This window comes from Panulirus ornatus, chromosome 10 (assembly GCF_036320965.1).
Source record: "Panulirus ornatus isolate Po-2019 chromosome 10, ASM3632096v1, whole genome shotgun sequence".
NCBI lineage: Eukaryota > Metazoa > Arthropoda > Malacostraca > Decapoda > Palinuridae > Panulirus > Panulirus ornatus.
This window is the reverse complement of record NC_092233.1, coordinates 48,609,727-48,637,299: the sequence shown is the minus strand read 5'-3', so window position 1 is coordinate 48,637,299 and position 27,573 is coordinate 48,609,727. Positions and strand designations below refer to the sequence as shown.

The 27,573-nt window shown below is 44.8% G+C and overlaps 1 protein-coding gene across 1 annotated transcript in view; it reads right to left on the bottom strand.

Moving 5' to 3' along the window:
• The window catches only part of LOC139750937 (uncharacterized), a 51,283-nt gene extending 28,857 nt beyond the window's left edge, over window positions 1-22,426 (bottom strand). The window contains exon 1 of the mRNA XM_071665856.1: window positions 14,540-22,426. Coding sequence (XP_071521957.1) covers window positions 14,540-18,887 — 4,348 coding nt within the window. The 5' untranslated portion in view covers window positions 18,888-22,426. The remainder of the gene's footprint in view (window positions 1-14,539) is intronic.
• Between the last annotated feature and the right edge of the window lie 5,147 nt (window positions 22,427-27,573).

Here is a 27,573-nt window from a genome sequence, read left to right as displayed (position 1 = left end):
ATATATATATATATATATATATATATATATATATATATATATATATATATATATATAGTGGCAGATATAGGGTGTTTTGGTCGAGGTGGTGTGCAAAGTGAGAGGGTTAGGGAAAATGATTTGGTAAACAGAGAAGAGGAAGTAAAAGCTTTGCGGAAGATGGAAGCCGGCAAGGCAGCAGGTTTGGATGGTTTTGCAGTGGAATATAATAAGAAAGGGGGTGACTGTATTGTTGACTGGTTGGTAAGGTTATTTAATGTAAGTATGATTCATGGTGAGGTGCCTGAGGAATGCTTGCATAGTGCCATTGTCCAAAGGCAAAGGCGATACGAGTGAGTGCTCAAATTACAGAGGTATAAGTTTTTTGAGTATTCCTGGTAAATCATATGGGAGGGTATTGATTGAGAGGGTGAAGGCATGTACAGAGCATCAGATTGGGGAAGAGCAGTGTGGTTTCAGAAGTGGTAGAGGATGTGTGGATCAGGTGTTTGCTTTGAAGAATGTATGTGCGACATACTTAGAAAAGCAAATGGATTTGTATGTAGCATTTATGGATCTGGAGAAGGCATATGATAGAGTTGATAGAGATGTTCTGTGGAAGGTATTAAGAATATATGGTGTGGGAGGCAAGTTGTTAAAAGCAGTGAAATGTTTCTATCGAGGATGTAAGGGAAGAAAGTGTACGTGTAGGAAGAAAGTGATTGGTTCTCAGTGAATTTAGGTTTGCGGCAGGGGTGTGTGATGTCTCCATGGTTGTTTAATTTGTTTATGGATGGGGTTGTTAGGGAGGTGAATGCAAGAGTTTTGGAAAGAGGGCAAGTATGCAGTCTGTTGTGGATGAGAGAGCTTGGGAAGTGAGTCAGTTGTTGTTCGTTGATGATAGAGCGCTGGTGGCTGATTCATGTGAGAAACTGCAGAAGCTGGTGACTGAGTTCAGTAAAGCGTGTGAAAGAAGAAAGTTAAGAGTAAATGTGAATAAGAGCAAGGTTATTAGGTACAGTAGCGTTGAGGGTCAAGTCATAAGTTTGAATGGAGAAAAACTGGAGCAATTGAAGTGTTTTAGATATCTGGGAGTGGATTTGGCAGCGGATGGAACCATGGAAGCGGAAGTGAATCATAGGGTGGGGGAGGGGGCGAAAATTCTGGGAGCCTTGAATTATCTCGGAAAGCAAAAATGGGTAGGTTTGAAGGAATAGTGGTTCCAACAATGTTGTACGGTTGCGAGGCGCGGGATGTTGTTGTGTGCAGAAGGGTGGATGTGCTGGAAATGAGATGTTTGAGGACAATATGTGGTGTGAGGTAGTTTGATCGAGTAGGTAATGTAAGGGTAAGACAGATGTGTGGAAATAAAAAGAGTGTGGTTGAGAGGGCAGAAGAGGGTGTTTTGAAATGGTTTGGTCACATGGAGAGAATGAGTGAGGAAAGATTGACCAAGAGGATATATGTGTCAGAGGTGGAGGGAACGAGAAGTGGGAGACCAAATTGGAGGTGGAAAGATGAAGTGAAAAAGATTTTGAGTGATCGGGGCCTGAACATGAAGGAGGGTGAAAGGCGTGCAAGGAATAGAGTGAATTGGAACGATGTGGTATACCGGGGTCGACGTGCTGTCAATGGATTGAACCAAGGCATGTGAAGTGTCTGGGGTAAACCATGGAAAGTTCTGTGGGAACTTGATGTGGAAAGGGAGCTGTGGTTTCGGTGCATTATTACATGACAGTTAGAGACTGAGTGTGAACGAATGGGGCCTTTGTGGTCTTTACCTAGCGCCACCTGGCACACATGAGGGGGGAGGGGGTTGTTATTCCAAGTGAGGCGAGGTGGCGATGGGAATAAATAAAGGTAAACTATGAATTATGTACATGTGTATATATGTATATGTCTGTGTGTGTATATATATATATATGTGTACATTGAGATGTATAGGTATGTATATTTCCGTGTGTGGACGTGTATGTATATAGATGTGTATGTGGGTGGGTTGGGCCATTCTTTCGTCTTTTTCCTTGCGCTACCTCGCTAACACGGGAGACAGCGACAAAGGAAAATAAAAAACAAATAATGTATATATTCGCCATTTCCCGCATTAGCGAGGTAGCGTTAAGAACAGAGGACTGGGCCTTTGAGGGAATATCCTCCCCTGAGCCCCCTTCTCTGTTCCTTCTTTTGGAAAATTGAAAAAAAAAACAAAAACGAGAGGGGAGGATTTCCAGCCACCCGCTCCCTCCCCTTTTAGTCGCCTTCTACGACACGCAGGGAATACGTGGGAAGTATTCTTTCTCCCGTATCCCCAGGGATAATATATATATATATATATATATATATATATATATATATATATATATATATATATATATATATATATATATATATATATATATATATATATATATACAACAACAACATTGTTGGAACCACTATTCCTTCAAACATACCCATTCTTGCTTTCCGAGATAATGTTCTCGACTTCCACACATTCTTCAAGGCTCCCAGAATTTTCGCTATGGATAGAGTTGTGCGCAGGAGGATGGATGTGCTGGAAATGAGATGTTTGAGGACAATGTTTGGTGTGAGGTGGTTTGATCGAGTAAGTAACGTAAGGGTAAGAGAGATGTGTGGAAATAAAAAGAGCGTGGTTGAGAGAGCAGAAGAGGGTGTTTTGAAATGGTTCGGGCACATGGAGAGAATGAGTGAGGAAAGATTGACCAAGAGGATATATGTGTCGGAGGTGGAGGGAACGAGGAGAAGAGGGAGACCAAATTGGAGGTGGAAAGATGGAGTGAAAAAGATTTTGTGTGATCGGGGCCTGAGCATGCAGGAGGGTGAAAGGAGGGCAAGGAATAGAGTGAATTGGAGCGATGTGGTATACCGGGGTTGACGTGCTGTCAGTGGATTGAATCAAGGCATGTGAAGCGTCTGGGGTAAACCATGGAAAGCTGTGTAGGTATGTATATTTGCGTGTGTGGACGTATGTATATACATGTGTATGGGGGGGTTGGGCCATTTCTTTCGTCTGTTTCCTTGCGCTACCTCGCAAACGCGGGAGACAGCGGCAAAAAAAAAAAAAAAAAAATATATATATATATATATATATATATATATATATATATATATATGTATATATATATATATATATATATGTATATATATATATATATATATATATATATATATATATATATATATATATATATATATATATATATATATATTGTTGTTCGCTGATGATACAGCGCAGGTGGCTGATTCATGTGAGAAACTGCAGAAGCTGGTGACTGAGTTTGGTAAAGTGTGTGAAAGAAGAAAGTTAAGAGTAAATGTGAATAAGAGCAAGGTTATTAGGTACAGTAGGGTTGAGGGTCAAGTCAACTGGGAGGTGAGTTTGAATGGAGAAAAACTGGAGGAAGTGAAGTGTTTTAGATAGCTGGGAGTGGATCTGGCAGCGGATGGAACCATGGAAGCGGAAGTGGATCATAGGGTGGGGGAGGGGGCGAAAATTCTGGGAGCCTTGAAGAATGTGTGGAAGTCGAGAACATTATCTCGGAAAGCAAAAATGGGTATGTTTGAAGGAATAGTGGTTCCAACAATGTTGTATGGTTGCGAGGCGTGGGCTATGGATAGAGTTGTGCGCAGGAGGATGGATGTGCTGGAAATGAGATGTTTGAGGACAATGTGTGGTGTGAGGTGGTTTGATCGAGTAAGTAATGTAAGGGTAAGAGAGATGTGTGGAAATAAAAAGAGCGTGGTTGAGAGAGCAGAAGAGGGTGTTTTGAAATGGTTTGGGCACATGGAGAGAATGAGTGAGGAAAGATTGACCAAGAGGATATATGTGTCGGAGGTGGAGGGAACGAGGAGAAGAGGGAGACGAAATTGGAGGTGGAAAGATGGAGTGAAAAAGATTTTGTGTGATCGGGGCCTGAACATGCCTCCAATTTCGTCTCACACTTCTCCTCGTTCCCTCCACCTCTGACACATATATCCTCTTGGTCAATCTTTCCTCCCTCATTCTCTCCATGTGACCAAACCATATCAAAACACCCTATTCTGCTCTCTCAACCACCCTCTTCTTATTACCACACATCTCTCCTACCCATTCATTTTATTGATGCATATGCACCTGGGCATGAAAAGAAAGATCATGAGAGGCAAGTGTTTTGGGAGCAGCTGAGTGAGTGTGTTAGAAGTTTTGATGCACGAGACCGGGTTATAGTATTGGGTGATTTGAATGCAAAGGTGAGTAATGTGGCAGTTGAGGGTATAAATGGTGTACATGGGTTGTTCGGTTTTGTAAACAGAAATGGTGAAGAGCTTGTAGATTTGTGTGCTGATAAAGGACTGGTGATTGGGAATACCTGGTTTAAAAAGAGAGATATCATAAGTATACGTATGTAAGTAGAAGAGATGCCTAGAGAGTGTTATTGGATTATGTGTTAATTGATAGGCGCGTGAAAGAGAGACTTTTGGATGTAAATGTGCTGAGAGGGGCAACTGGAGGGATGTCTGATCATTATCTTGTGGAGGCGAAGGTGAAGGGGTGAAGAGTGGTGAGAGTAAGTGAGCTTGGAAAGGAGGAAGTACCAGGAGAGACTGAGTGCAGAATGGAAAAAGGTGAGAACAAATGACCTAAGGGGAGTGGGGGAAGAATGGGATGTATTTAGGGAGGCAGTGATATCTTGCGCAAAAGTTACATGTGGCATGAGAAAGGTGGGAGGTGGGCATATTAGAAAGGGTAGTCAGTGTTGGAAGTAAGAAGTAAGATTGTTAGTGAAAGAGAAGAGAGAGGCTTTTGGATGACATTTGCAGGAAATAGTGCAAATGACTGGGAGAAAAAGGCAGGAGAAAGGTGCAAGAGGTGAAAAAGAAGGCAAATGAGGGTTGGGGTAAGAGAGTATCGTTAAATTTTAGGGTGAATAAAAAGATGCTTTGGAAGGAGGTAAATACAGTGCGTAAGACAAGATAACAAATGGGGACATCAGTAAATGGGGATGTAATAACAAGTAGCGGTGAAGTGAGAAGGAAATGGAGTCAGTATTCTGAAGGTCTGTTGAATGTATTTGATGATGGAGTGGCAGATATAGGGTGTTTTGGTCGAGGTGGTGTGCGAAGTGAGAGGGTCAGGGTGAATGGTTTGATAAACAGAGAAGAGGTGCTGAAAGCTTTGTGGATGATGAAAGCCGGCAAGGCAGCGGGTTGGATGGTATTGCAGTGGAATTTATTAACAATGGGGGTGACTGTTGTTGACTGGTTGGGGTGAATATTCAATGTATGTATGGTTCACTGTGAAGTGCCTGAGGATTGGCGGAATGCGTGCATAGTGCCAATGTCTAAAGGCAAAAGGGGTAAAAGTGAGTGTTCAAATTACAGAGGTATAAGTTTGTTGAGTATTCCTGGGAAACTATATGGGAGGGTATTAATTAAGAGGGTGAAGGCATGTACAGAGCATTAAATTGAGGAAGAGCAGTGTGTTTTCGGAAGTGGTAGAAGATGTGTGGATCAGGTCTTTGCTTTGAAGAATGCATGTGAGAAATACTTAGAAAAACAGAGGGATTTGTCTGTAGCATTCATGGGTCTGGAGAAGGAAGATGATAGAGTTGATAGAGATGCTCTGTGGAAGGTATTAAGAGTATACGGTGTAGGAGGTAAGTTACTAGAAGCAGTAAAAGTTTTTATTGAGGATGTAAGGCATGTGTACGAGTAGGAAGAGAGGAAAGTAACTGGTTCCTAGTGAATGTTGGTCTCCGGCAGGGGTGCGTGATGCCTCCATGGTTGTTCAATTTGTTTATGGACAGGGTTGTTAGGGAGGTGAATGCAAGAGTTTTGGAGAGAGGGGCAAGTATGCAGTCTGTTGTGGATGAGAGGGCTTGGGAAAAGAGTCAGTTTTTGTTTGCTGATGATACAGCGCTGGTGGTTGATTCAGATCAAAAACTGCAGAAGTTGGTGACTGAGTTTGGTAAAGTATGTGAAAGAAGAAATCTGAGAGTACATGTGAATAAGAGCAAGGTTATTGGGTTTAGTAGGGTTGAGAGACAAGGTAATTGGGAGGTAAGTTTGAATGGAAAGAAACTAGAGGAAGTGAAGTGTTTTAGATATCTGGAAGTGAATTTAGCAGCGGATGGAACCATGGAAGCGGAAGTGAATCATAGAGTGGGGGAGGGGGCGAAGGTTCTGGGAGCGTTGAAGAATGTGTGGAAGGCGAGAATGTTATCTCGGAGAGCAAAAATGGGTATGTTTAAAGAAATAGTGGTTCCAACAATGTTATATGGTTGAGAGGCATGGGCTATAGATAGGGTTGTGCGGAGGAGGGTGGATGTGTTGGAAATGAGATGTTTGAGGACAATATGTGGAGTGAGGTGGTTTGATCGAGTAAGTAATGAAAGAGTAAGAGAGTTGTGTGGTAACAAAAGGAGTGTGGTCGAGAGAGCAGAATAGGGTGTATTGAAATGGTTTGGTCACATGGAGAGAATGAGTGAGGAAAGATTGACCAATAGGATATGTGTCAGAAGTGGAGGGAACGAGAAGTGGGAGACCAAATTGGAGGCGGAAGGATGGAGTGAGAAAGATTTTGAGTGATTGGGGCCTGAACATGCAGGGGGGGGGGGGGTGGTGAAAGGCGTGCAAGGAATAGAGTAAATTGGAACGATGTGGTATATCGGGGTCGACGTGCTGTCAATGGACTGAACCATGGCATGTGAAGATCTGGGATCTGGATCTGGAAAGGGAGCTGTGGCTTCGGTGCATTACACATGACAGCTAGAGACTGAGTGTGAACGATGTGGCCTTTGTTGTCTCTTCCTAGCACTATCTCGCACGCGCCCATGGGGAGAAAGGATCCATTTCATGTGTGGCGGGGTGGCGATGAGAATGGATGAAGGCAGGAAGTATGAATATTTACATGTGTATGTATGTAAATGTCTGGGTATGTTAATGTATGTATATGTGCGTGTATGGGCGTTCATGTATATACATGTGTATGTGGGTGGGTTGGGCCAGCAACAAAGTACGATAAATAGATACATAATCATAGTGGACGGAGGTAATACAGTTCTGTATTGTATTTATTGTTATAAGATCATTCTGGGGCAATGCAAGGATACTAAGATTCCCTGAAAGTGTTGAGCTGCTACATTATCATCTTCGTATTCTAATACTTGCTATCTATTGATTTTTTGAAAATTTCCCACTGGTGTCTAACACCACTATTAGGAGCAGTTTCATAATCTCCATGATATCAAAACAAAATAAGAAAAGCAGGTTTGATACAATGTGAACTTGATGGGTATGTCACAATCCTGGGATAGCGTGTTGACAGGGTTGGTGATGAGGGATAAACAGACATAAGCCAGTGATTTTGGAATGATTGCTACATTTGTGTCAAGGGAAAGGGTGAATATCACGTGTAAACTAGTGTATACCTCTGTGAAATTAGCTGGAAGTAAAGGCAGCAAGGGTGTTATCTCAATTTTTGCAGGAATCTTGTGTTTTGGTCTGGCAGCGGAAGCGGGTTTGGTGAAGCAGCAATGAGAGGAATAACTGATGTGAAGGAGATTGGCATCCTCCATATTTATCTTAGAAGTTAGCTACATTGAAGCCCAGCTCTCCATGTCAGTGGGAAAAGAACTAAGTCACGGTGTTAGGTGAGATCCTTGTGATGTACAAGTGGGATCTTGCATCAGCTCACTGTGATGGTTTGATGCTGGTGCCAAACAAACACATTTGATGGGCAGATGGCCTATGCTAAAATCATTGATAAGTTGTGCATGGATTTGCCCCAAAGGTGATACTTTTAGATGTAATGCCTAACAGGTGAATAAACTAATAGTTAGTGATGGGAAAGTGTTTATGAATTGAATAGTCCTCAGAGATGATGTTTTTTCAGGAGAAAATATAAATGATTACTATAGTGGGAACTGTCATAAACCAGCCATTCTTGAAATGGTTTTGTATTAATGAGTTAAAGTTGTGCCTGAAGTAAACACACTGAAAATTATGAGGTTGATCAACGGTGTTGGCCACTGGCAGAGATAAGTTTTTGTAAAAAGGTTTGAATGTGTGGCCAAGAGAGAGAGAGTTATCGTGAATATATTTATTCATTATACTTAATCGCTGTTTCCCGCGTCAGGAAGGTAGCGCCAGGAAACAGACGAAGAATGGTCCATTCACTCACATACACACATATATATATATATATACATGAATGCCCATACACGCACATATACATACATATACATATCAACATATACACACACATACACAGACATATACATATATACACATGTACATATTTACACTTGATTGCTTTGGTTGCCTTCATCCATTCCTGTTGCTACCTCGCCACACAGAAAATAGCACTGCTACCCCCCATTTCAGAGAGGCAGCGCCAAGATAACAGACAACAAAGGGGACATTAGTTCACACTCAGTCTCTAGTTGTCATGTGTAATGCACCGAAACCACAGCTCCCTTTCCACATCCAGGCTCCACAGATCTTTCTCTGTTTACCCAAGACGCTTCACATGCCCTGGTTCAGTCCACTGACAGCACGTTGACCCCGGTATACCACATCATTCCAATTCACTGTATTCCATGCACGTCTCTCACCCTTTAGTATATTCAGGCCCCGACTGCCTAAAATCTTTTTCACTCCATCCTTCCACCTCCAATTTGGTCTCCCACTTCTCGTTGTTCCCTTCACCTCTGACACATATATCCTCTTTGTCAATCTTTCCTCACACATTCTCTCCATATGTCCAAACCATTTCAACACACCTTCTTTTGCTCTCTCAACCACATTCTTTTTAGTTCCACATATCTCTCTTACTCTTTCATTACTTACTCCTCAAAACACCGCACATCACATATTGTCCTCAAACATTTCATTTCCAACACATTAACCCTCCGTACAACCCTGTCTATAGCCCATACCTCGTAACCACTATTCCTTCAAACATGCCCATTTTTGCTCTCCGAGACAGCGTTCTTTCCTTCCACACATTCTTCATCGCTCCCAGAACCTTCGCCCCTTTCCCACCCTGTGACTCACTTCCGTTTTCATGGTTCCATCTGCTGCTAAGTCCACTCCCAGATATTCAAAACACTTCACTTCCTCCAGTTTTTCTCCATTTACACGTACATCCAAATTAACTTGTCCCTCAACCCTACTGAACCGAATAACCTTGCTCTTATTCACATTTACTTTCAACTTTCTCCTTTCACACACTTTTCCAAACTCAGTCACCAACCTCAGCAGTTTCTTACCCGGATCAGCCACTAGAGCTGTATCATCGACGAATAACAACTGACTCACTTCCCAAGCTCTCTCATTCACAACAGACTGCATACTTGCTCCTCTCTCCAAAACTCTTGCATTCACCTCCCTAACCACCCCATCTATAAACAAATGTAACAACCATGGGGACATCACGCACCCCTGTTGCAAACTGACATTCACTGAGAACCAATCACTTTCCTCTCTTCCTACTCGTACACATGCCTTACATGCTTGATAAAAGCTTTTCACTGCTTCTAGCAACTTTCCTCCCACACCATATACTCTTAATACCTTCCACAGAGCATCTCTATCAACCCTATCATATTCCTTTTCTAGATCCATAAATGCTACATAAAAATCCATCTGTTTTTTTAAGTATTTCTCACATACATTCTTCAAAGCACGCACCTGATCCACACATCCTCTACTGCTTCTGAAACCACCCTGCTCTTCCCCAATCTGATTCTCTGAACATGCTTTCACCCTCTCAATCAATACCCTCCCACATAATTTCCCAGGAATACTCAACAAACTTATGCCTCTGTAATTTGAGCACCACCTTTATCCCCTTCGCCTTTATACAATGGCACTATGCATGTTTTCCTCTTATCCTCAGGCACTGAATATTCATACACTGAATATTCTTACACTGAATATTCTTACCAACCAATCAGCAACACAGTCACCCCCCCCTTTTCAATAAATTCCACTGCAATACCAACTAAACCCACCACATTGATGGCTTTCATCTTCCACAAAGCTTTCACTACCTCTTCTCTCTTTACCAAACCATTCTCCCTGATCCTCTCACTTCGCACACCACCCTAACCAAAACACCCTATATCTGCCACTCTATCATAAAACACATTCAACAAACCTTTAAAATACTCACTCCATCTCCTTACTTTATCACTACCTGTTATTAACTCCCCACTTTCCCCCTTTACCGATGTTCCCAATAGTTTTCTTGTCTTATGCATGTTATTTACCTTCTTCCAAAACATCTTTATATTCTCCCTAAAATTTAATGATTCTCTCTCACACCAACTCTCATTTGCCCTCTTTTTCACCTCTTGCACCTTTCTCTTGACCTCTTACCACTTTCTTTCATACATCTCCCAGTCATATGTACTACTACCCTGCAAGTATCGTCCAAACACCTCTTTTTTCTCTTTCACTAACAATCTTACTTCTTCATCCCACCATTCACTACCCTTTGTATTCTGCCCATCTCCCATCTTTCTCATGACACATGCATCTTTTGCACAAGCCATCACTGCTTCCCTAAATACATCCAATTCCTCATCCTCTCCCCTCATGTCATTTGCTCTCACCTGTTGCCATTCTACAATTAATCTCTCCTAGTACTTTCTTACTCAAGTCTCCTTTCCATGCTCACTTACTCTCACCACTCTCTTCTCCCCAACATTCTTTCTTCTTTTCTAGAAACCTCTACAAATTTTCACCTTTCCCTCCACAAGATAGCAATCAGACATCCCTCCACTTGCACCTCTCAGCACATTAACATCCAAAAGTCTCTCTTTTATACGCCTATCAATTAACACGTAATCCAATAATGCCCTTTGACCGTCTCTCCTACTCACATGCTTATACTTATGCAACCAGGTATTCCCGTTCACCAATCTTTTCTCAGTACAAAAATTCACAAGCTCTTCACCAATTCCATTTACGACACTGAACACCCCATGTACACCAATTATGTCCTCAACTGCCACATTACTCATATTCACATTCAGTTCACCCGTCACTATAACTCAGTCTCTTGCATCAAAACTGCAAACACTCACTCAGCTGCTCCCAAAACACCTGCCTCTCATGATCTTTCTTCTCATGGCCAGGTGCAAAAGAACCAATAATCACCCATCTCTGTCCATCCATTTTCAGTTTTACCCTAATCAATCTAGAATTTACTTTCTTACACTCTATTACACACTCCCACAACTTGCTTCAGGATTAGTGCTACTCCTTCCTTAGCTCTTGTCCTCTCACCATCCCCTGACTTTACTCTCAAGACTTTTCCAAACCACTCTTCCCCTTTACCCTTGAGTTTCATTTCACTCAGAGCCAGAACTTCCAGGTTTCTTTCCTCAAACATACTACCTATCTCCCCTTTCGTCTCATCTTGGTTACATCCACACACATTTAGACACCCCAATCTGATCCTTCAAGGAGGATGGGCACTTCTCGCTTGACTCCTTCTGTTTCCCTTTTTAGAAATTTGAACACAAGTGTTGGAGAACAAACATGTATAATAAATATATCATTATCATTTACCCTTGCAGGAATCTAAGAGCATATATCATTATCATTTACCCTTGCAGGAATCTAGGAGCATATATCATTATCATTTACCCTTGCATGAATTTAGAAGCATATGGAAGTTTTCCTGTTAATGACGTGGGGTGACTGACCTTTGGGCACTGCTATCAAAGATGGTGACTACTTTACCTCATTACAAGCGTTTGATTTTTGTTTCATCAATGGGAATAATGCCAAGTCACTGTATCAGTTTTTACTGTATCAGTTTTTACAAAGACTGGATCAGAATTGATTTTCTTTTCCATTGTGACCACTATGTGGGGAAATATCATGCTCTAATCAGAGCCACCTCAAGTGAAGGAAAATGTTATAGAGAAAGAAACGAGAAATCTATCTGGGCTCCGCAGGTATTTGTAGACCTGACTTCTAAAGGAAGTAAGGATATATGAAGAAGGAAAGCTGTAAGCGTGTTTTATAATGTGTAAGCATAGTTGACTGATGGTAAATGCAATGATACGTAAAGTATTGGTCTCTGCAAGGAAACAATGAAAGTACAGATTTCGCAAAACCATATAGAGTGAAAGAAGAAAATGTACTAAACTTTGTTTTAGATATGGGTGGAGAAAGACTAGAAGAGGTGAAAGAATTTAAGTATTTAGGAGCTGTTTGGTGATATGGAAAGGGAGATAAGGGAGAGCGCAGCACAGGGTAGATGAGTCATTGGGTCCTTTAATAGAATAATGAAGGGTAGAGGTGTATGCAGATGGAGGAAGAATTAAGGGACAGCATTATCCTCTCACCTCTGATCTACGCAGCCAAAACATGGATATGGAATGAGTCACAGAGGTCAAGAATACATGCTGTGGAAATGAGTTATTTGAGAGGAGCATGTGGTAAGAATAGATGGAATAAGGAAAGAAATGATGGGGTGTATGGAAGATGTGGTATGGCAAGGAATGCAAAGGGAATGAATTGTGGACATGGTAGAATGGATGAAACGTGATACTTTGAGGTGGTTTGGACATGTGGGAAGAATAGAAGGTGGAGAGTTTACAAGGAAAATGTATGATAGTAAAATCAAAGAGAATTAGTGGGAGAAAAGACTATCTGTGACATGGGGAAATTCAGTGGAAAATATTGGAGAAAGATAAATGGTGGAAGAATGTGTGGAATGGTGTATGTGAGGGAGGCATGTAGGGACAGGGATAAGTGGACACTTTTGCCGTGGCCATCCCTTGATGGGAGTTCCTGAAGGAAACAGACGTCAGAAATATAGATAGACACAAAGACAAAAAGATAAGAGAAGGAGGAGAATTCCACAGTTGACCTATTCGAAGGAAGAAGGAGGCACCATAACAGCCAATCCTACTTTAAATGTTTTAACATTAATTTATGTCATTGTAACAGCCACTGCAAGAGTACAAACTGAAACTAAATTACTGTATGATGGTACTGACTGTAACTTGGTTATTTGATAATGATGTTGATTGTACCATCATTGTATGATGGTACTGACTGAAAAGTTGTAACTGCCCAAATCTTATTCTGAGATGTTGCTATGTGTATAGCTCTTGGAGTATTCTTGTTACAACCTGAGCATAACCATGTATCTTGGTGTGCACTTACAGTCTTTATCTTAATCTATTTACTTTGCAACCTCTGGCATAAAATCATCTAGCCTCTTACAGGTAGTAATATCTTTATGGAGAAATGAGACCCTAATTTGAGATTGTTATGGTCATCAACATAAAGGGTATTGACTGGAGGGTGATCCCCCTCCCCCTTTGGAGGGGGATCACCCAAATACCATATGCTACCACTGCTGACACTCAAGCAAACACACCAGGATACATAATCTAACGTGCAAGTGTGGCTAAATGTGTAAGTGTAGTCTTGTGTATTTCAGTGAAGAGGTTTATCTATGAATAGAAATCGGGAATTGGCTTGAAAAGAATGTCATTGTTTGAAGTTATAATTTTTACGGTGTAAGCAGGAGCATTAGGCAGAAATGTTAGGTGAAAGTTGTGGCTAGGAACATTAGGCGGGAGCATTAGAGAGAAACATAAGCTAGTAGGTAGGAACATTAGGCACGGGCATTTGGTAGAAATAGTTTGTAAGACCATTACGCATGAGCCTTTGCAGGCACTGCCCTAAAGTTACCCTCTGCCAGTGGCCTGTTATGCATGAAACACTGAAGGGAACTGTAGTTCACCAGTTATGGAGTCCCTATTGCCCTTAAGGGACTTCCAGGAGGGAACAGGTGTCAGAGATACATAGGTAGATAGATGGAGAATACATATGTATTTAAGTAAGCACTGAAGTCCGCCTGTTCGAGGTTACATCCTATGTGAAAAGCCAGTTTTGGTGAGGCTGTAGTATTGGTTGCACAGTCTCGTCAGAGAACTTCTCACTCCAAATCAGTCCACATTACCTTACCACTGTTAGCAACGCAGCCTTTAGAAAGGCCCTGACCCCTGGGTAACAACACCAAGTCTTTCACAGAAAATGGTCCAAGGGTAATCATGTATAAAAACTGAAATACAAGCGAACAAGAATTTGCATGAGAATATCTTGTCAGTGAAGATGTCTACTGTACAGCCATGTAAGTACGTTTATGTTACAAAAAAACTCATGGAAACCTTTTATGGGGCTCTTGCAGTTCTAAGGCTGCATGACGAACAGAAGCAGGAAATGTAGGCAACTCCTTTGGAGTAAGAATTTCCTTGTTAAGACTATCATCAGGTGACGATGCTACAGCTTAATCCAAATGGCTTTTCAGCGGTGTAACCACGAGAAGGCAGAGTCCGACAGCATGTGCATACAGATAGACATACAGTACAGAAGTATCTATGTATTGTATCATACACAAAAAAAACTTGCTAGGAAGACAAGCATACACAGGTATGCTCATGTAAACATATATTTGGGTAAATATTTAAGCATGATTGTGTATAGATAATAAAAAGTATGTGATTTTGGCCTCAACTGATCATACCGTTGTGGGTGACCTTGATGAGCTGGTCAAGTATTTGATCTGGAGTGCAGGAGTCCCAGCCCCAGTCCCTTAAGAGGTCTGCTGGGAGAGACAATTTTACGACAGTCTTGAAGTCCTCTCTTAGCCGCTTTCGTGGACTCAAGTCCTTTGAAGGATGAGCTCCACCCCGCTGCACGACAGATGCCAGCAGCTGCTCCGGAGAGCAAGACAGCTGTTGCAATTTCGTTGCCTCTGGGACTGACAAGAGATCATTCAGTACCAGCTTCAGCCGTTCCATGAAGACTTCATCACTGTCCAACTCACTTGGGTTCTCACTGAATGGGTTACGTTGGTCTTGTTGAAATGTTACATTCAAGTCATTCTGACATTTCATGGTAACTGGGTTAAACAGGCCCTGCTGACCTGCACCAGGTAAGGATGCTGGTCGCTTATTTGGGGAAACAGTATCGATAGAAGCAGATAGTAAGCCATGGGGTGGCTCAGAGGCTGATCTGTGGTGGGTGACATAGCGAGAGCTGTGCACGCCTGAGCTGAGACCACGAGCCTCTCTTTCTATATTCTCTGGATCTGCTGTATAATGTGACTCAAGCCATCTCGTCTTATTCTGTACATTGTGAGGTAAATCATGGTCTCTTGTCTTATGCTGTACATTTTCTTGTAAATCTCTGTCACGATTTGTAAAGTAAACAATCTTTTCCACAGTTATATCATTGTCTGGTGTAGAAATCTGTCTTTCCTCGTTTGGTGTAGAAATCTGTCTTTCATTGTCTGGTGTAAATCTGTGCCCTTCATTAGTGTCTAGTAAAGATATTTGCCCTTGACTGACCTTTCTGTAATGTATATCCATCTGGGGCTTTCCTCCCTCACTACTTGTTCGAGATGAAGTAGTTTGTTTCTTGGCATCATCGACAGGTGAAAAAATTTCGTGGGTACTACAGTGAGAGTCGGTCTTCCTTACAGAAGTGTTACATTTGTCGATATCGTCTCTGCACTGAGTGCGGCTAGGCTCATTGTTGTCATTATCAGCTCTGCTCTGAGTGCTGTTAGGCTCATTGTTGTCATTATCAGCTCTGCTCTGAGTGCTGCTAGGCTCATTGTTGTCGTTATCGACTCTGCACTGAGTGCGGCTAGGCTCACTGTTGGATCTGTTATCGGCTCTGCACTGAGTGCGGCTAGGCTCATTGTTGTCGTTATCGGCTCTGCACTGAGTGCGGCTAGGCTCACTCTTGGATCTGTTATCGGCTCTGCACTGAGTGCGGGTAGGCTCACTGTTGGATCTGTTCTCGGCTCTGCACTGAGTGCGGCTAAGCTCACTGTTGGATTTGTTATCGGCTATGCACTGAGTGCTGCAAGGCTCATTGTTGTCGTTATCGGCTTTGCACTGAGTGCTGCTAGGCTCACTGTTGGATCTGTTGTATCTTTGTCCTTTTTGTGCTTCAGATTTGGGTGTTTCTTCCCTTGAAGAAAAGTTCCGATTAAATGATGGATCTGATGACAGAGGACGTCGCAAGACCTTACGTGGAGATGTAGGTGAAGGCACCTCCGGATTTGCTGAGAGAGATATTGATATTCGGTCCTGATGATTATGTTGAAGAGACGGTGTTTGAGCTACATATGCAGCAGGAACTTGTACATGAGCAGATTGTCCATAGGCAGCTATGAGTGCTTTGTGATCAACATTAACAAAAGTGCGGCCAGGTAGCTGAGAGTGCTGTGAACTATTGGTATTTACTCTTTGTTGATGAGGGTCAGTTGCTGGAGCAATCTGTTTCTGCATCACACTAACAGAGATGTGCGAGTCTTCTTCACCAACAGATTTTCTTTCCCTTGTATCACGAGAAGGTCCAATGGGAATAAGCTCCACACAAGGTTTAGGGGGCTCCATAGTCCGTCGTACCTGCACCACCTCTGGAGCTCTGTCTGAATCACTAGAAGGTCGTTTTACACCCCAGGTTTGGTCATATCGATGTTGCAACTGCTCAGGAACGTAAGATGGTCTAGCTTGAACTGAGGTTCGAGGCCTGTTATCTGGCGATGTTCGTGAAGACATAATGGGTGCACGAGAGGAAACATTTTCCTGCCAAACAGGATCCCTGGCAGGCTCTGCTCGAGGAGTGTAGGGATGCTTGGAGTATGATTCTGATCCTTGAGTGTAAAGATGGTGATACTGACCACGGCCAGGATGGGTGATAATAGGATATGGAGGACCTTGAGGATGGAGGGGATTGACAGATGTGGAGGGAATGGACATTTCATGCACGCCTGCACGTTGTTTATGTTGGCCAGTAGAATCTGGCAAACTAGGTTGAAAAGGAGTTTGACTACTAGTGAAGGATCGACTCGTGGCTGTAGCTGCTGGACGTTCAGAGACTGATGAAGTTATACCACATGAATTGTGATGTGGAGTAGGAATTCTATAAGGAACTTCTGAGTCTGAGTGTCTCAGCGGATGTCTATGCTTTACGTCAGTAACTGTGTGAGGGGCATGATGGACATCTGGGGGTCCTCGTCGGGGGTCAGGTTGTAGAGCAGGTGGTCTTGGTGGAGACTGATGCAGAGTTCGGGGAGGATAATGGCATAGATCAGATGGTTGAGGGAGATTTGGGGTGCTATGTGGTGCTGGGAGATGTCTGTCAGATGGTCCTATGGGAGGTCCTGGACGCAACATTGGAGGCCTGTTCATGATGTGGGGTAGAGGCCCTACATACTGGTATCTGTTGAAGTAGTGTGGAAATGGGCGGTAATGATGTGGTTCTCCCGGACGGATAGCAATGCGATGCGGCACCATGTAAGCGGGTTCACGGGGACGATGATGGTATTGCTGGTAAGGATGACGAACTTGTGCAAGTGCATAGGAACCATCAGGTGAAATCCTGTAGGCAGGATGCATGCTGGAGTGGAACCTGAACTCAGGACGTCTTAGCCTGTGAGCAAGTGATGGTATACTTGGATGGAGTGGCCTGACTCCCCTCAAGTACTGCAGGCTACCAGGAAAAACGTGTGTGTTGCCCACAAGTTCTGATTGATGATTATGAGGTGGGGGATCGTCAACCACACTCTCAACCAAGTCAGAGTCGATTCCAACAGCCGAACACACCCGAGCTAAAATATCTTCTGCGTCTTCTTGTTTACTTCCTGTCTTTGTCATTTCATGTCCAACTACAGCTTCTGTAGCTTCCAAAAGCCGTCTTTTCTTAGTTACAGGTTCACTATCTCGACAAAAGTTCTTTTTCCAAGGCGGTTGTGTTGGATGTATGGCCAGGGGATATGACCCCACCTGTGGTGTTGTGGGCTGTGCCGCTCTCGCTTCTCTTGTCGTTGGCTGTATTACTGCTGGGTGTACCTTTCCTGGTGCTTGTGTGGTTGGCTGTACTGCCACCGGCTGTGTTGTTGGCCGTACTGCCACCGGCTGTGTTGTTGGCTGTACTGCCACCGGCTGTGTTGTTGGCCGTACTGCCACCGGCTGTGTTGTTGGCCGTACTGCCACCGGCTGTGTTGTTGGCCGTACTGCCACCGGCTGTGTTGTTGGCCGTACTGCCACCGGCGGTGTTGTTGGCTGTACTGCCACCGGCTGTGTTGTTGGCCGTACTGCCACCGGCTGTGTTGTTGGCTGTACTGCTAGTGGCTGTGTTGTTGGCTGTACTGCCACTGGCTGTGTTGTTGGCTGTACTGCCACTGGCTGTGTTGTTGGCTGTACTGCTAGTGGCTGTGTTGTTGGCTGTACTGCCACCGGCTGTGTTGTTGGCTGTACTGCCACCGGCTGTGTTGTTGGCCGTACTGCCACCGGCTGTGCTGTTGGCTGCACTGCCACTGGCTGTGTTGTTGGCTGTACTGCCACCGGCTGTGTTGTTGGCCGTACTGCCACCGGCTGTGCTGTTGGCTGCACTGCCACTGGCTGTGTTGTTGGCTGTACTGCCAGGGGTTGTGTTGTTGGCCGTACTGCCACCGGCTGTGTTGTTGGCTGTACTGCTAGTGGCTGTGTTGTCGGTGGTTGTACAGTTGCTGGTTGCTTTATCGTTAGCTGTACTACGGTCTGTTGCACTCTAGTTGGCTGTACCGCTGCTGGTTGTGCTATCCTTGGCGGTACCGCTGCTGGTTGTGCTATCCTTGACTGTACAGCTGCTGGTTGTGCTATCCTTGACTGTACCGCTGCTGGTTGTGCTGTCCTTGGCGGTACAGCTGGTGGTTTCGATGCTACAGACTGTGTGGAGACTCTGGACTTTGTTGATCTGCTGGTGTTGGCCATGGCAGGCGAAGGGTGGACGTGGGAGGGTGGGCGTGGAGCGCATGTGGTGGAGGGTTGCAGGTGCAGGCCATCAGGAAGCTTGAGGTGCGGGAGCGAGCTCATCCCGCTCACACTCGTCCTGGGGAACAATAACCACAATTACTGGAACATCAACAATATGAAATGTGACAACAATAAGTATGACTCACTGCTTGAAATCCTTCACAAACTCCTCCTTACGATTGATCTAAGTCAGTAATTTAGGTTGTGTTGGTAATTCAGGGAAATCTTACATAAGTGTAGCTAGAGTTAACATAGAAGCTATACTTGGAAGATGACAACAACAAATATGACTTAACTGCAGTAGACAAAATCTACCTTGAGAAAGACTCGTACTGGACATGGAACAGACAGGAAAGGGCTTACATGGAGCTTTGGAGAGGGATGGGGCTTACTTTGGTGTTTGGAGAGGGATGGGGCTTACGTTGGTGTTTGGAGAGGGATGGGGCTTACTTTGGTGTTTGGAGAGGGATGGGGCTTACTTTGGTGTTTGGAGAGGGATGGGGCTTACTTTGGTGTTTGGAGAGGGATGGGGCTTAATTTGTTGTTTGGAGAAGGATGGGGCTTACTTTGTTGTTTGGAGAAGGATGGGGCTTACTTTGGTGTTTGGAGAAGGATGGGGCTTACTTTGGTGTTTGGAGAAGGATGGGGCTTACTTTGGTGTTTGGAGAGGGATGGGGCTTACTTTGGTGTTTGGAGAGGGATGGGGCTTACATTGGTGTTTGGAGAGGGATGGGGCTTACATTGGTGTTTGGAGAGGGATGGGGCTTACATTGGTGTTTGGAGAAGGATGGGGCTTACATTGGTGTTTGGAGAGGGATGGGGCTTACATTGGTGTTTGGAGAAGGATGGGGCTTACTTTGGAGTTTGGAGAAGGATGGGGCTTACTTTGGTGTTTGGAGAGGGATGGGGCTTACTTTGGTGTTTGGAGAGGGATGGGGCTTACTTTGTTGTTTGGAGAAGGATGGGGCTTACTTTGTTGTTTGGAGAAGGATGGGGCTTACTTTGGTGTTTGGAGAAGGATGGGGCTTACTTTGGTGTTTGGAGAAGGATGGGGCTTACTTTGGTGTTTGGAGAAGGATGGGGCTTACATTGGTGTTTGGAGAAGGATGGGGCTTACTTTGGTGTTTGGAGAAGGATGGGGCTTACTTTGGTGTTTGGAGAGGGATGGGGCTTACTTTGGTGTTTGGAGAGGGATGGGGCTTACTTTGGTGTTTGGAGAGGGATGGAACTTGGATTGGGGCGAGGTAGGTGAAGTAAGCCAGTGTAAGGTGCGCCAGTGTGTGAAGGGTGAGGTATGCCTGTGTAAGGTGCACCAGTGTGTGGTAGGTGAAGTATGCCAGTGTAAGGTGCACCAGCGAGTGGAAGGTGAAGTATGCTAGTGTAAGGTGCACCAGTGTACTGTAGGTGAAGTATGCCAGATTAAAAAGCACCAGTGTGTAGTAGATGAATTATGCCAGTGTAAGGTGCACCAGTGTGTGGTTGGTGAAGTATGCCAGTGTAAGGTGCACCGGTGAGTGGTAGGTGAAGTATGCCAGTGTAAGGTGCAACAGTGTATGGTAGGTAAAGTATGCCAGTGTAAGGTGCACCAGTGTGTGTTAGGTGAAGTATGCCAGTGTAAGGTGCACCATTGTGTGGTTGATGACGTATGACAGTCTAAGGTGCACCAGTGTGTGGTATGTGAAGGATGCCACTGTGGGAGCAACAGTGTGTGGTAGATGAAGTATGCCAGTGTAAGGTGCACCAGTGTGTCGTAGGTGAAGTATGCCAGTGTAAGGTGTACCAATGTGTGGTAGGTGAAGTATGCTAGTGAAAGGTGTACCAGTGTGGTAGGTAAAGTATGCCAATGAACGGTGCACCAGTGTGGTAGGTGAAGTATGCCAGTGTAAGGTGCACCAGTGTGGTAGGTGAAGTATGCCAGTGTAAGGTGCACCAGTATGTAGTGGGTGAAGTATGCCAGTTTAAGGTGCATCAGTGAGTGGTAGGTAAGGAATGCCAGAAAAGACGCACCAGTGTGGGGTAGGTGAAGTATTCCAGTTTAAGGAGCAACAGTTTGGTAGGTGAAGTATGGCAGTGTGAGGTGCACCAGTATGTGGTAGGTGAAGTACACCAGTGTAAGGTGCATCAGTGTGTTGAAGTGAAGTTTGCCAGTGTAAGGTGCACCAGTGTGTGGTAGGTGAAGTATGCCAGTGAAAGGTGCCCGTGTGTGGTAGGTGAAATATGCCAGCGTAAGATGCACCAGTGTGTGGTAAGTGAAGTATGCCAGTGTGAGGTGCACCAGTATGTGGTGGGTGAAGTATGCCAGTTTAAGGTGCATCAGTGAGTGGTAGGTAAGGAATGCCAGAAAAGACGCACCAGTGTGTGGTAGGTGAAGTATGCCAGTGTAAGGTGCACCGGTGAGTGGTAGGTGAAGTATGCCAGTGTAAGGTGCACCAGCGTGTGTTAAGTGAACTATGCCAGTGTAAAGTGCACCAATGTGTGAAAGGTGAAGTATACCTGTGTAAGGTGCACCAGCGTGTGGTAGGTGAAGTATGCTAGTGTAAGGTGCAACAGTGTGTGGTAGGTGAAGTATGCCAGTGAAAGGTGCCCCAGTGTGTGGTAGGTGAAATATGCCAGCGTAAGGTGCACCAGTGTGTCGGAGGGGCAGTATGCCAATGCAGGAGCAACAGTGTGTGGTAGATGAAGTATGCCAGTGTAAGGTGCACAATTGTGTCGTAGGTGAAGTATGTCAATCTAAGGTGCACCAGTGTGAGTGGTAATTAAGGTACGTCAGTGTAAGGTGCACCAGTGCGTGGTATGTGAAATATGCCAGAATAAGGAGCAACAGTGTGTGTGGTAGGTGAAGTATGCCAGTGTAAGGTGCACTGACAAGTGGTAGGTGAAGTATGCCATTGTAAGGAGCACCGGTGAGTGGAAGGTGTAGTATGCCATTGTAAGGTGCAACAGTGAGTGGTAGGTGAAGTATGCCAGTGTAAGGTACACCAGTGTTTGGTAGGTGAACTATGCCAGTGTAAGTTGCACTAGTGTGTGGTAGGTGAAGTATGCCAGCGCAAGGTGCACCAGTGTGTGGTAGGTGAAGTATGCCAGTGCAAGGAGTATCAGTGAGTGGTAGGTGAAGTATGCCAGTGTATGGTGCACCAGTGCAGTAGGTGAAGTATGCCAGTGTAAGGTGCAAGAGTGTGTGATGGCTGAAGTATGCCAGTTGTAAGGAGCACCAGTGTGTGGTAAGTGAAGTATGCCAGTGTAAGGTGCATCGATGAGTGGTAGGTTATGTATGCTAGTGTAAGGTGCACCGGTGTGAGGAGATGAAGTATGCCAGTGTGAGGTGCACTAATGTGTGTTTGGTGAAGTATGGCAATGTAAGGTGCACCACTGTGTAGTAGGTGAAGTATGCCAGTGTAAGGTGCACCAGTGTGTGGTAGGTGAACCAGTGTTTGGTAGGTTAAGTATGCCAGTGTAAGGTTCACCAGTGTGTGGTAGCTGAAGTATGCCAGTGTAGGAGCAACAGTGTGTTGTAGAAGAAGTATGCCAGTGTAAGGTGCACCAGTTTGTGGTAGATGAAGTATGCCAGTGTAAGTTGCACCAGTGTGTGGTAGGTGAATTAAGCCAATGTAAGGTGCACCAGTGTATGGTAGGTGAAGTATGCTAGTGTAAGCTGCATCAGTGATTGGTATTGAGGTATGTCAGTGTAAGGTGCACCAGTGTGTGGTAGGTGAAGTATGCCAGTGTAAGGTGCACCAGTGTGTGGTAGGTGAAGTATGCCAGTGTAAGGTGCACCAGTGTGTGGTAGGTGAAGTATGCCAGTGTAGGAGCAACAGTGTGTTTTAGAAGAAGTATGCCAGTGTAAGGTGCACCAGTTTGTGGTAGATGAAGTATGCCAGTGTAAGTTGCACCATTGTGTGGTAGGTGAATTAAGCCAATGTAAGGTGCACCAGTGTATGGTAGGTGAAGTATGCTAGTGTAAGCTGCATCAGTGATTGGTATTGAGGTATGTCAGTGTAAGGTGCACCAGTGTGTGGTAGGTGAAGTATGCCAGTGTAAGGTGCACCAGTGTGTGGTAGGTGAATTAAGCCAATGTAAGGTGCACCAGTGTGTGGTAGGTGAAGTATGCTAGTGTAAGCTGCATCAGTGATTGGTATTGAAGTATGTCAGTGTAAGGTGCACCAGTTTGTGGTAGGTGAAGTATGCAAGTGAAAGGTGCACCAGTGTGGTAGGTGAAGTATGCCAGTGTAAGGTACACCAGTGTATGGTAGATGAAGTATGCCAGTGTAAGTTGCACCATTGTGTGGTAGGTGAATTAAGCCAATGTAAGGTGCACCAGTGTGTGGTAGGTGAAGTATGCTAGTGTAAGCTGCATCAGTGATTGGTATTGAAGTATGTCAGTGTAAGGTGCACCAGTTTGTGGTAGGTGAAGTATGCAAGTGAAAGGTGCACCAGTGTGGTAGGTGAAGTATGCCAGTGTAAGGTACACCAGTGTATGGTAGATGAAGTATGCCAGTGTAAGTTGCACCATTGTGTGGTAGGTGAATTAAGCCAATGTAAGGTGCACCAGTGTGTGGTAGGTGAAGTATGCTAGTGTAAGCTGCATCAGTGATTGTTATTGAAGTATGTCAGTGTAAGGTCCACCAGTGTGTGGTAGGTGAAGTATGCCAGTGTAAGGAGCAACAGTGGGTGGTAGGTGAAGTATGCCAGTGTGAGTTGCACCAGTGTGTGGTAGGTGAAGTATGCCAGAGTAAGGTGTACCAGTGTGTTGTTGGTTAATCATGCTAGTGTAAGGTGTACCAAAGTGTGGTAGGTGAAGTATGCCCGTGTAAGATGCACAAGTGTGTGGTAAGTGAGGTATACCAGTGCAAGGTAACAGTGTGTGGTAGATGAAGCATGCCAGTGTTAAGGTGCACCAGTGAGTGGTAAGGGAAGTATGCCAGTGTAAGGTCAATCAGTGAGTAGAAGGTGAGGTATGTCAGGGTAAGATGCACCAGTGTGTAGTAGGTGAAGTATACCAGTGTAAGGTGCACCAGTGTGTGGTAGGTGAAGTATGTCAGTGTAAGGTGCACCAGTGTGTGGTAGGTGAAGTATACCAGCGTAAGGTCCACCAGTGTGTGGTAGGTGAAGTATACCAGTGTAAGGTCCACCAATGTGTGGAAGATTAAGTATGCCAGTGTAAGGTGCACCAGTGTGTGGTAGGTGAAGTATGCCAGTGTGAGGTGCACCATTGTGTGATAGTTGAAGAATACCAGTATAAGGTGCACTAGTGTGTGGTAGGTGAAGTATGCCAGTGTAAGTTGCACCAGTGTGTGTTAGGGTTAATCATGCCAGTGTAAGGTGCACCAGTGTGTGGTAGGTGAAGTATGCCAGCGTAAGGTGCACCACTGTGTGGTAGGTGAAGTATGCCAGTGTAAGGTGCACCAGTGTGTGACAGGTGAAGTATGCCAGTATAAGGCGCATCAGTGAGTGATAGGTGAGATATGCCATTGTAAGATGGACCAGTGTGGTAGGTGAAGTATGTCTGTGTAAGGTGCACCAGTGTGTGGTAGGTGAAGTAGTATGTTGAAGGTGAAGTATGCCAGTGTAAGGTACACCAATGTGTGGTAGGTGAAGTATGAGAGTGTAAGGTGCACCAGTGTGTGATAATTGAATGCCAGTGTAAAGTGCACCCATATGTAGTGGGTGAAGTATGCTAGTGTAAGGTGCACCAGTGTGTGGTAAGTAAGGTATGTCAGTGTAAGGTGCACCAGTGTGCGGTAGGTGAAGTATGCCAGTGTAAGGTGCATCAGTGAGGGGTAGGTGAGGTATGCCATTGTAAGATGCATCAGTGTGTGGTAGGTGAAGTATGCCAGTGTAAGAAACAATGTGTGGTAGGTGAAGTATGCCAGCGTGAAGTGCATCAGTGTGTGGTAGGTGAGGTACACTAGTGTAGGGTGCATCAGTATATGGAAGTGAAGCATGTTAGTGTAAGGTGCACCAGTGTGTGGTAGGTGAAGTATGCCAGTGTAAGGTGCACCGATGAGTGGTAGGTGAAGTATGCCAGTAAGGTGCACTGACGAGTGGTAGGTGAAGTATGCCATTGTAAGGAGCACCGATGAGTGGAAGGTGTAGTATGCCATTGTAAGGTGCAACAGTGAGTGGTAGGTGAAGTATGCCAGTGTAAGGTACACCAGTGTTTGGTAGGTGAACTATGCCAGTGTAAGTTGCACTAGTGTGTGGTAGGTGAAGTATGCCAGCGCAAGGTGCACCAGTGTGTGGTAGGTGAAGTATGCCAGTGCAAGGAGTATCAGTGAGTGGTAGGTGAAGTATGCCAGTGTATGGTGCACCAGTGTGCAGTAGGTGAAGTATGCCAGTGTAAGGTGCAAGAGTGTGTGATGGCTGAAGTATGCCAGTAAGGAGCACCAGTGTGTAGGTAAGTGAAGTATGCCAGTGTAAGGTGCATCGATGAGTGGTAGGTGATGTATGCTAGTGTAAGGTGCACCGGTGTGAGGAAGATGAAGTATGCCAGTGTGAGGTGCACTTATGTGTGTTAGGTGAAGTATGGCAATGTAAGGTTCACCACTGTGTAGTAGGTGAAGTATGCCAGTGTAAGGTGCACCAGTGTGTGGTAGGTGAACCAGTGTTTGGTAGGTTAAGTATGCCAGTGTAAGGTTCACCAGTGTGTTAGCTGAAGTATGCCAGTGTAGGAGCAACAGTGTGTTGTAGAAGAAGTTTGCCAGTGTAAGGTGCACCAGTTTGTGGTAGATGAAGTATGCCAGTGTAAGTTGCACCAGTGTGTGGTAGGTGAATTAAGCCAATGTAAGGTGCACCAGTGTATGGTAGGTGAAGTATGCTAGTGTAAGCTGCATCAGTGATTGGTATTGAGGTATGTCAGTGTAAGGTGCACCAGTGTGTGGTAGGTGAAGTATGCCAGTGTAAGGAGCAACAGTGTGTGGTAGGTGAAGTATGCCAGTGTAAGGTGCACCAGTTTGTGGTAGGTGAAGTATGCAAGTGAAAGGTGCACCAGTGTGGTAGGTGAAGTATGCCAGTGTAAGGTACACCAGTGTATGGTAGATGAAGTATGCCAGTGTAAGTTGCACCATTGTGTGGTAGGTGAATTAAGCCAATGTAAGGTGCACCAGTGTGTGGTAGGTGAAGTATGCTAGTGTAAGCTGCATCAGTGATTGTTATTGAAGTATGTCAGTGTAAGGTGCACCAGTGTGTGGTAGGTGAAGTATGCCAGTGTAAGGAGCAACAGTGTGTGGTAGGTGAAGTATGCCAGTGTGAGTTGCACCAGTGTGTGGTAGGTGAAGTATGCCAGAGTAAGGTGTACCAGTGTGTGGTTGGTTAATCATGCTAGTGTAAGGTGTACCAGTGTGTGGTAGGTGAAGTATGCCAGTGTAAGATGCACAAGTGTGTGGTAAGTGAGGTATACCAGTGCAAGGTAACAGTGTGTGGTAGATGAAGCATGCCAGTGTTAAGGTGCACCAGTGAGTGGTAAGGGAAGTATGCCAGTGTAAGGTCAATCAGTGAGTAGAAGGTGAGGTATGTCAGGGTAAGATGCACCAGTGTGTAGTAGGTGAAGTATGCCAGTGTAAGGTGCACCAGTGTGTGGTAGGTGAAGTATGTCAGTGTAAGGTGCACCAGTGTGTGGTAGGTGAAGTATACCAGCGTAAGGTCCACCAGTGTGTGGTAGGTGAAGTATACCAGCGTAAGGTCCACCAGTGTGTGGTAGGTGAAGTATACCAGTGTAAGGTCCACCAATGTGTGGAAGATTAAGTATGCCAGTGTAAGGTGCACCAGTGTGTGGTAGGTGAAGTATGCCAGTGTGAGGTGCACCATTGTGTGATAGTTGAAGAATACCAGTATAAGGTGCACTAGTGTGTGGTAGGTGAAGTATGCCAGTGTAAGTTGCACCAGTGTGTGTTAGGGTTAATCATGCCAGTGTAAGGTGCACCAGTGTGTGGTAGGTGAAGTATGCCATTGTAAGGTTCACCACTGTGTGGTAGGTGAAGTATGCCAGTGTAAGATGCACCAGTGTGTGGTAGGTGAAGTATGGCAGTATAATGTGCACGAGTGTGTGGCAGGTGAAGTATGTCAGTGTACGGTGCACCGGTGTGTGGAAGGTGAAGTATGCCATTGTAAGGTGCACCAGTGAGTGTTAGGTGAATCATGCCAGTGTAAGGTGCACCAATGTTTGGTAGGTGAACTATGTCAGTGTAAGTTGCCAGTGTAATGAGTAACAGTGTGTAGTAGATGAAGTATGCCAATGTAATGTGCACCAGTGTGTGGTACGTGAAATATGCTAGTGTAAGGTGCACCAGTGTGGTAGGTGAATTATACCAGTGTAAGGTGCACCAGTGAATGGTAGATGAAGTATGCCAGTGTAAGGCGCACCAGTGTCTGGTAGGTGACGTATGCCAGTGTAAGGTGCAAAAGTGTATGGTAGATGAAGTATGCCAGTGTAAGGAGCACCAGTGTGTGGTAGGCGAAGTATGCCAGTGTAAGGCGCACAAGTGAGTGGTAGGTGAGGTATGCCAGTGTAAGTTCCACCAGTGTGTGGTAGGTGAAGTATGCCAGTGAAAGGTGTACCAGTGTGTGGTAGGTGAAGTGTGCCAGTGTAAGGTGCACCACTGTGTGGAAGGTGAAGGATGCCAATGTAAAGTGCACCAGTGTGTGGTACGTGAAGTATGCCAGTGTAAGGTGCACCAGTGTTTGGTAGGTGAAGTATGCTAGTATAAGGTGCACCAGTGTGTGGCAAGTAAGGTATGCCAGTGTAAGGTGC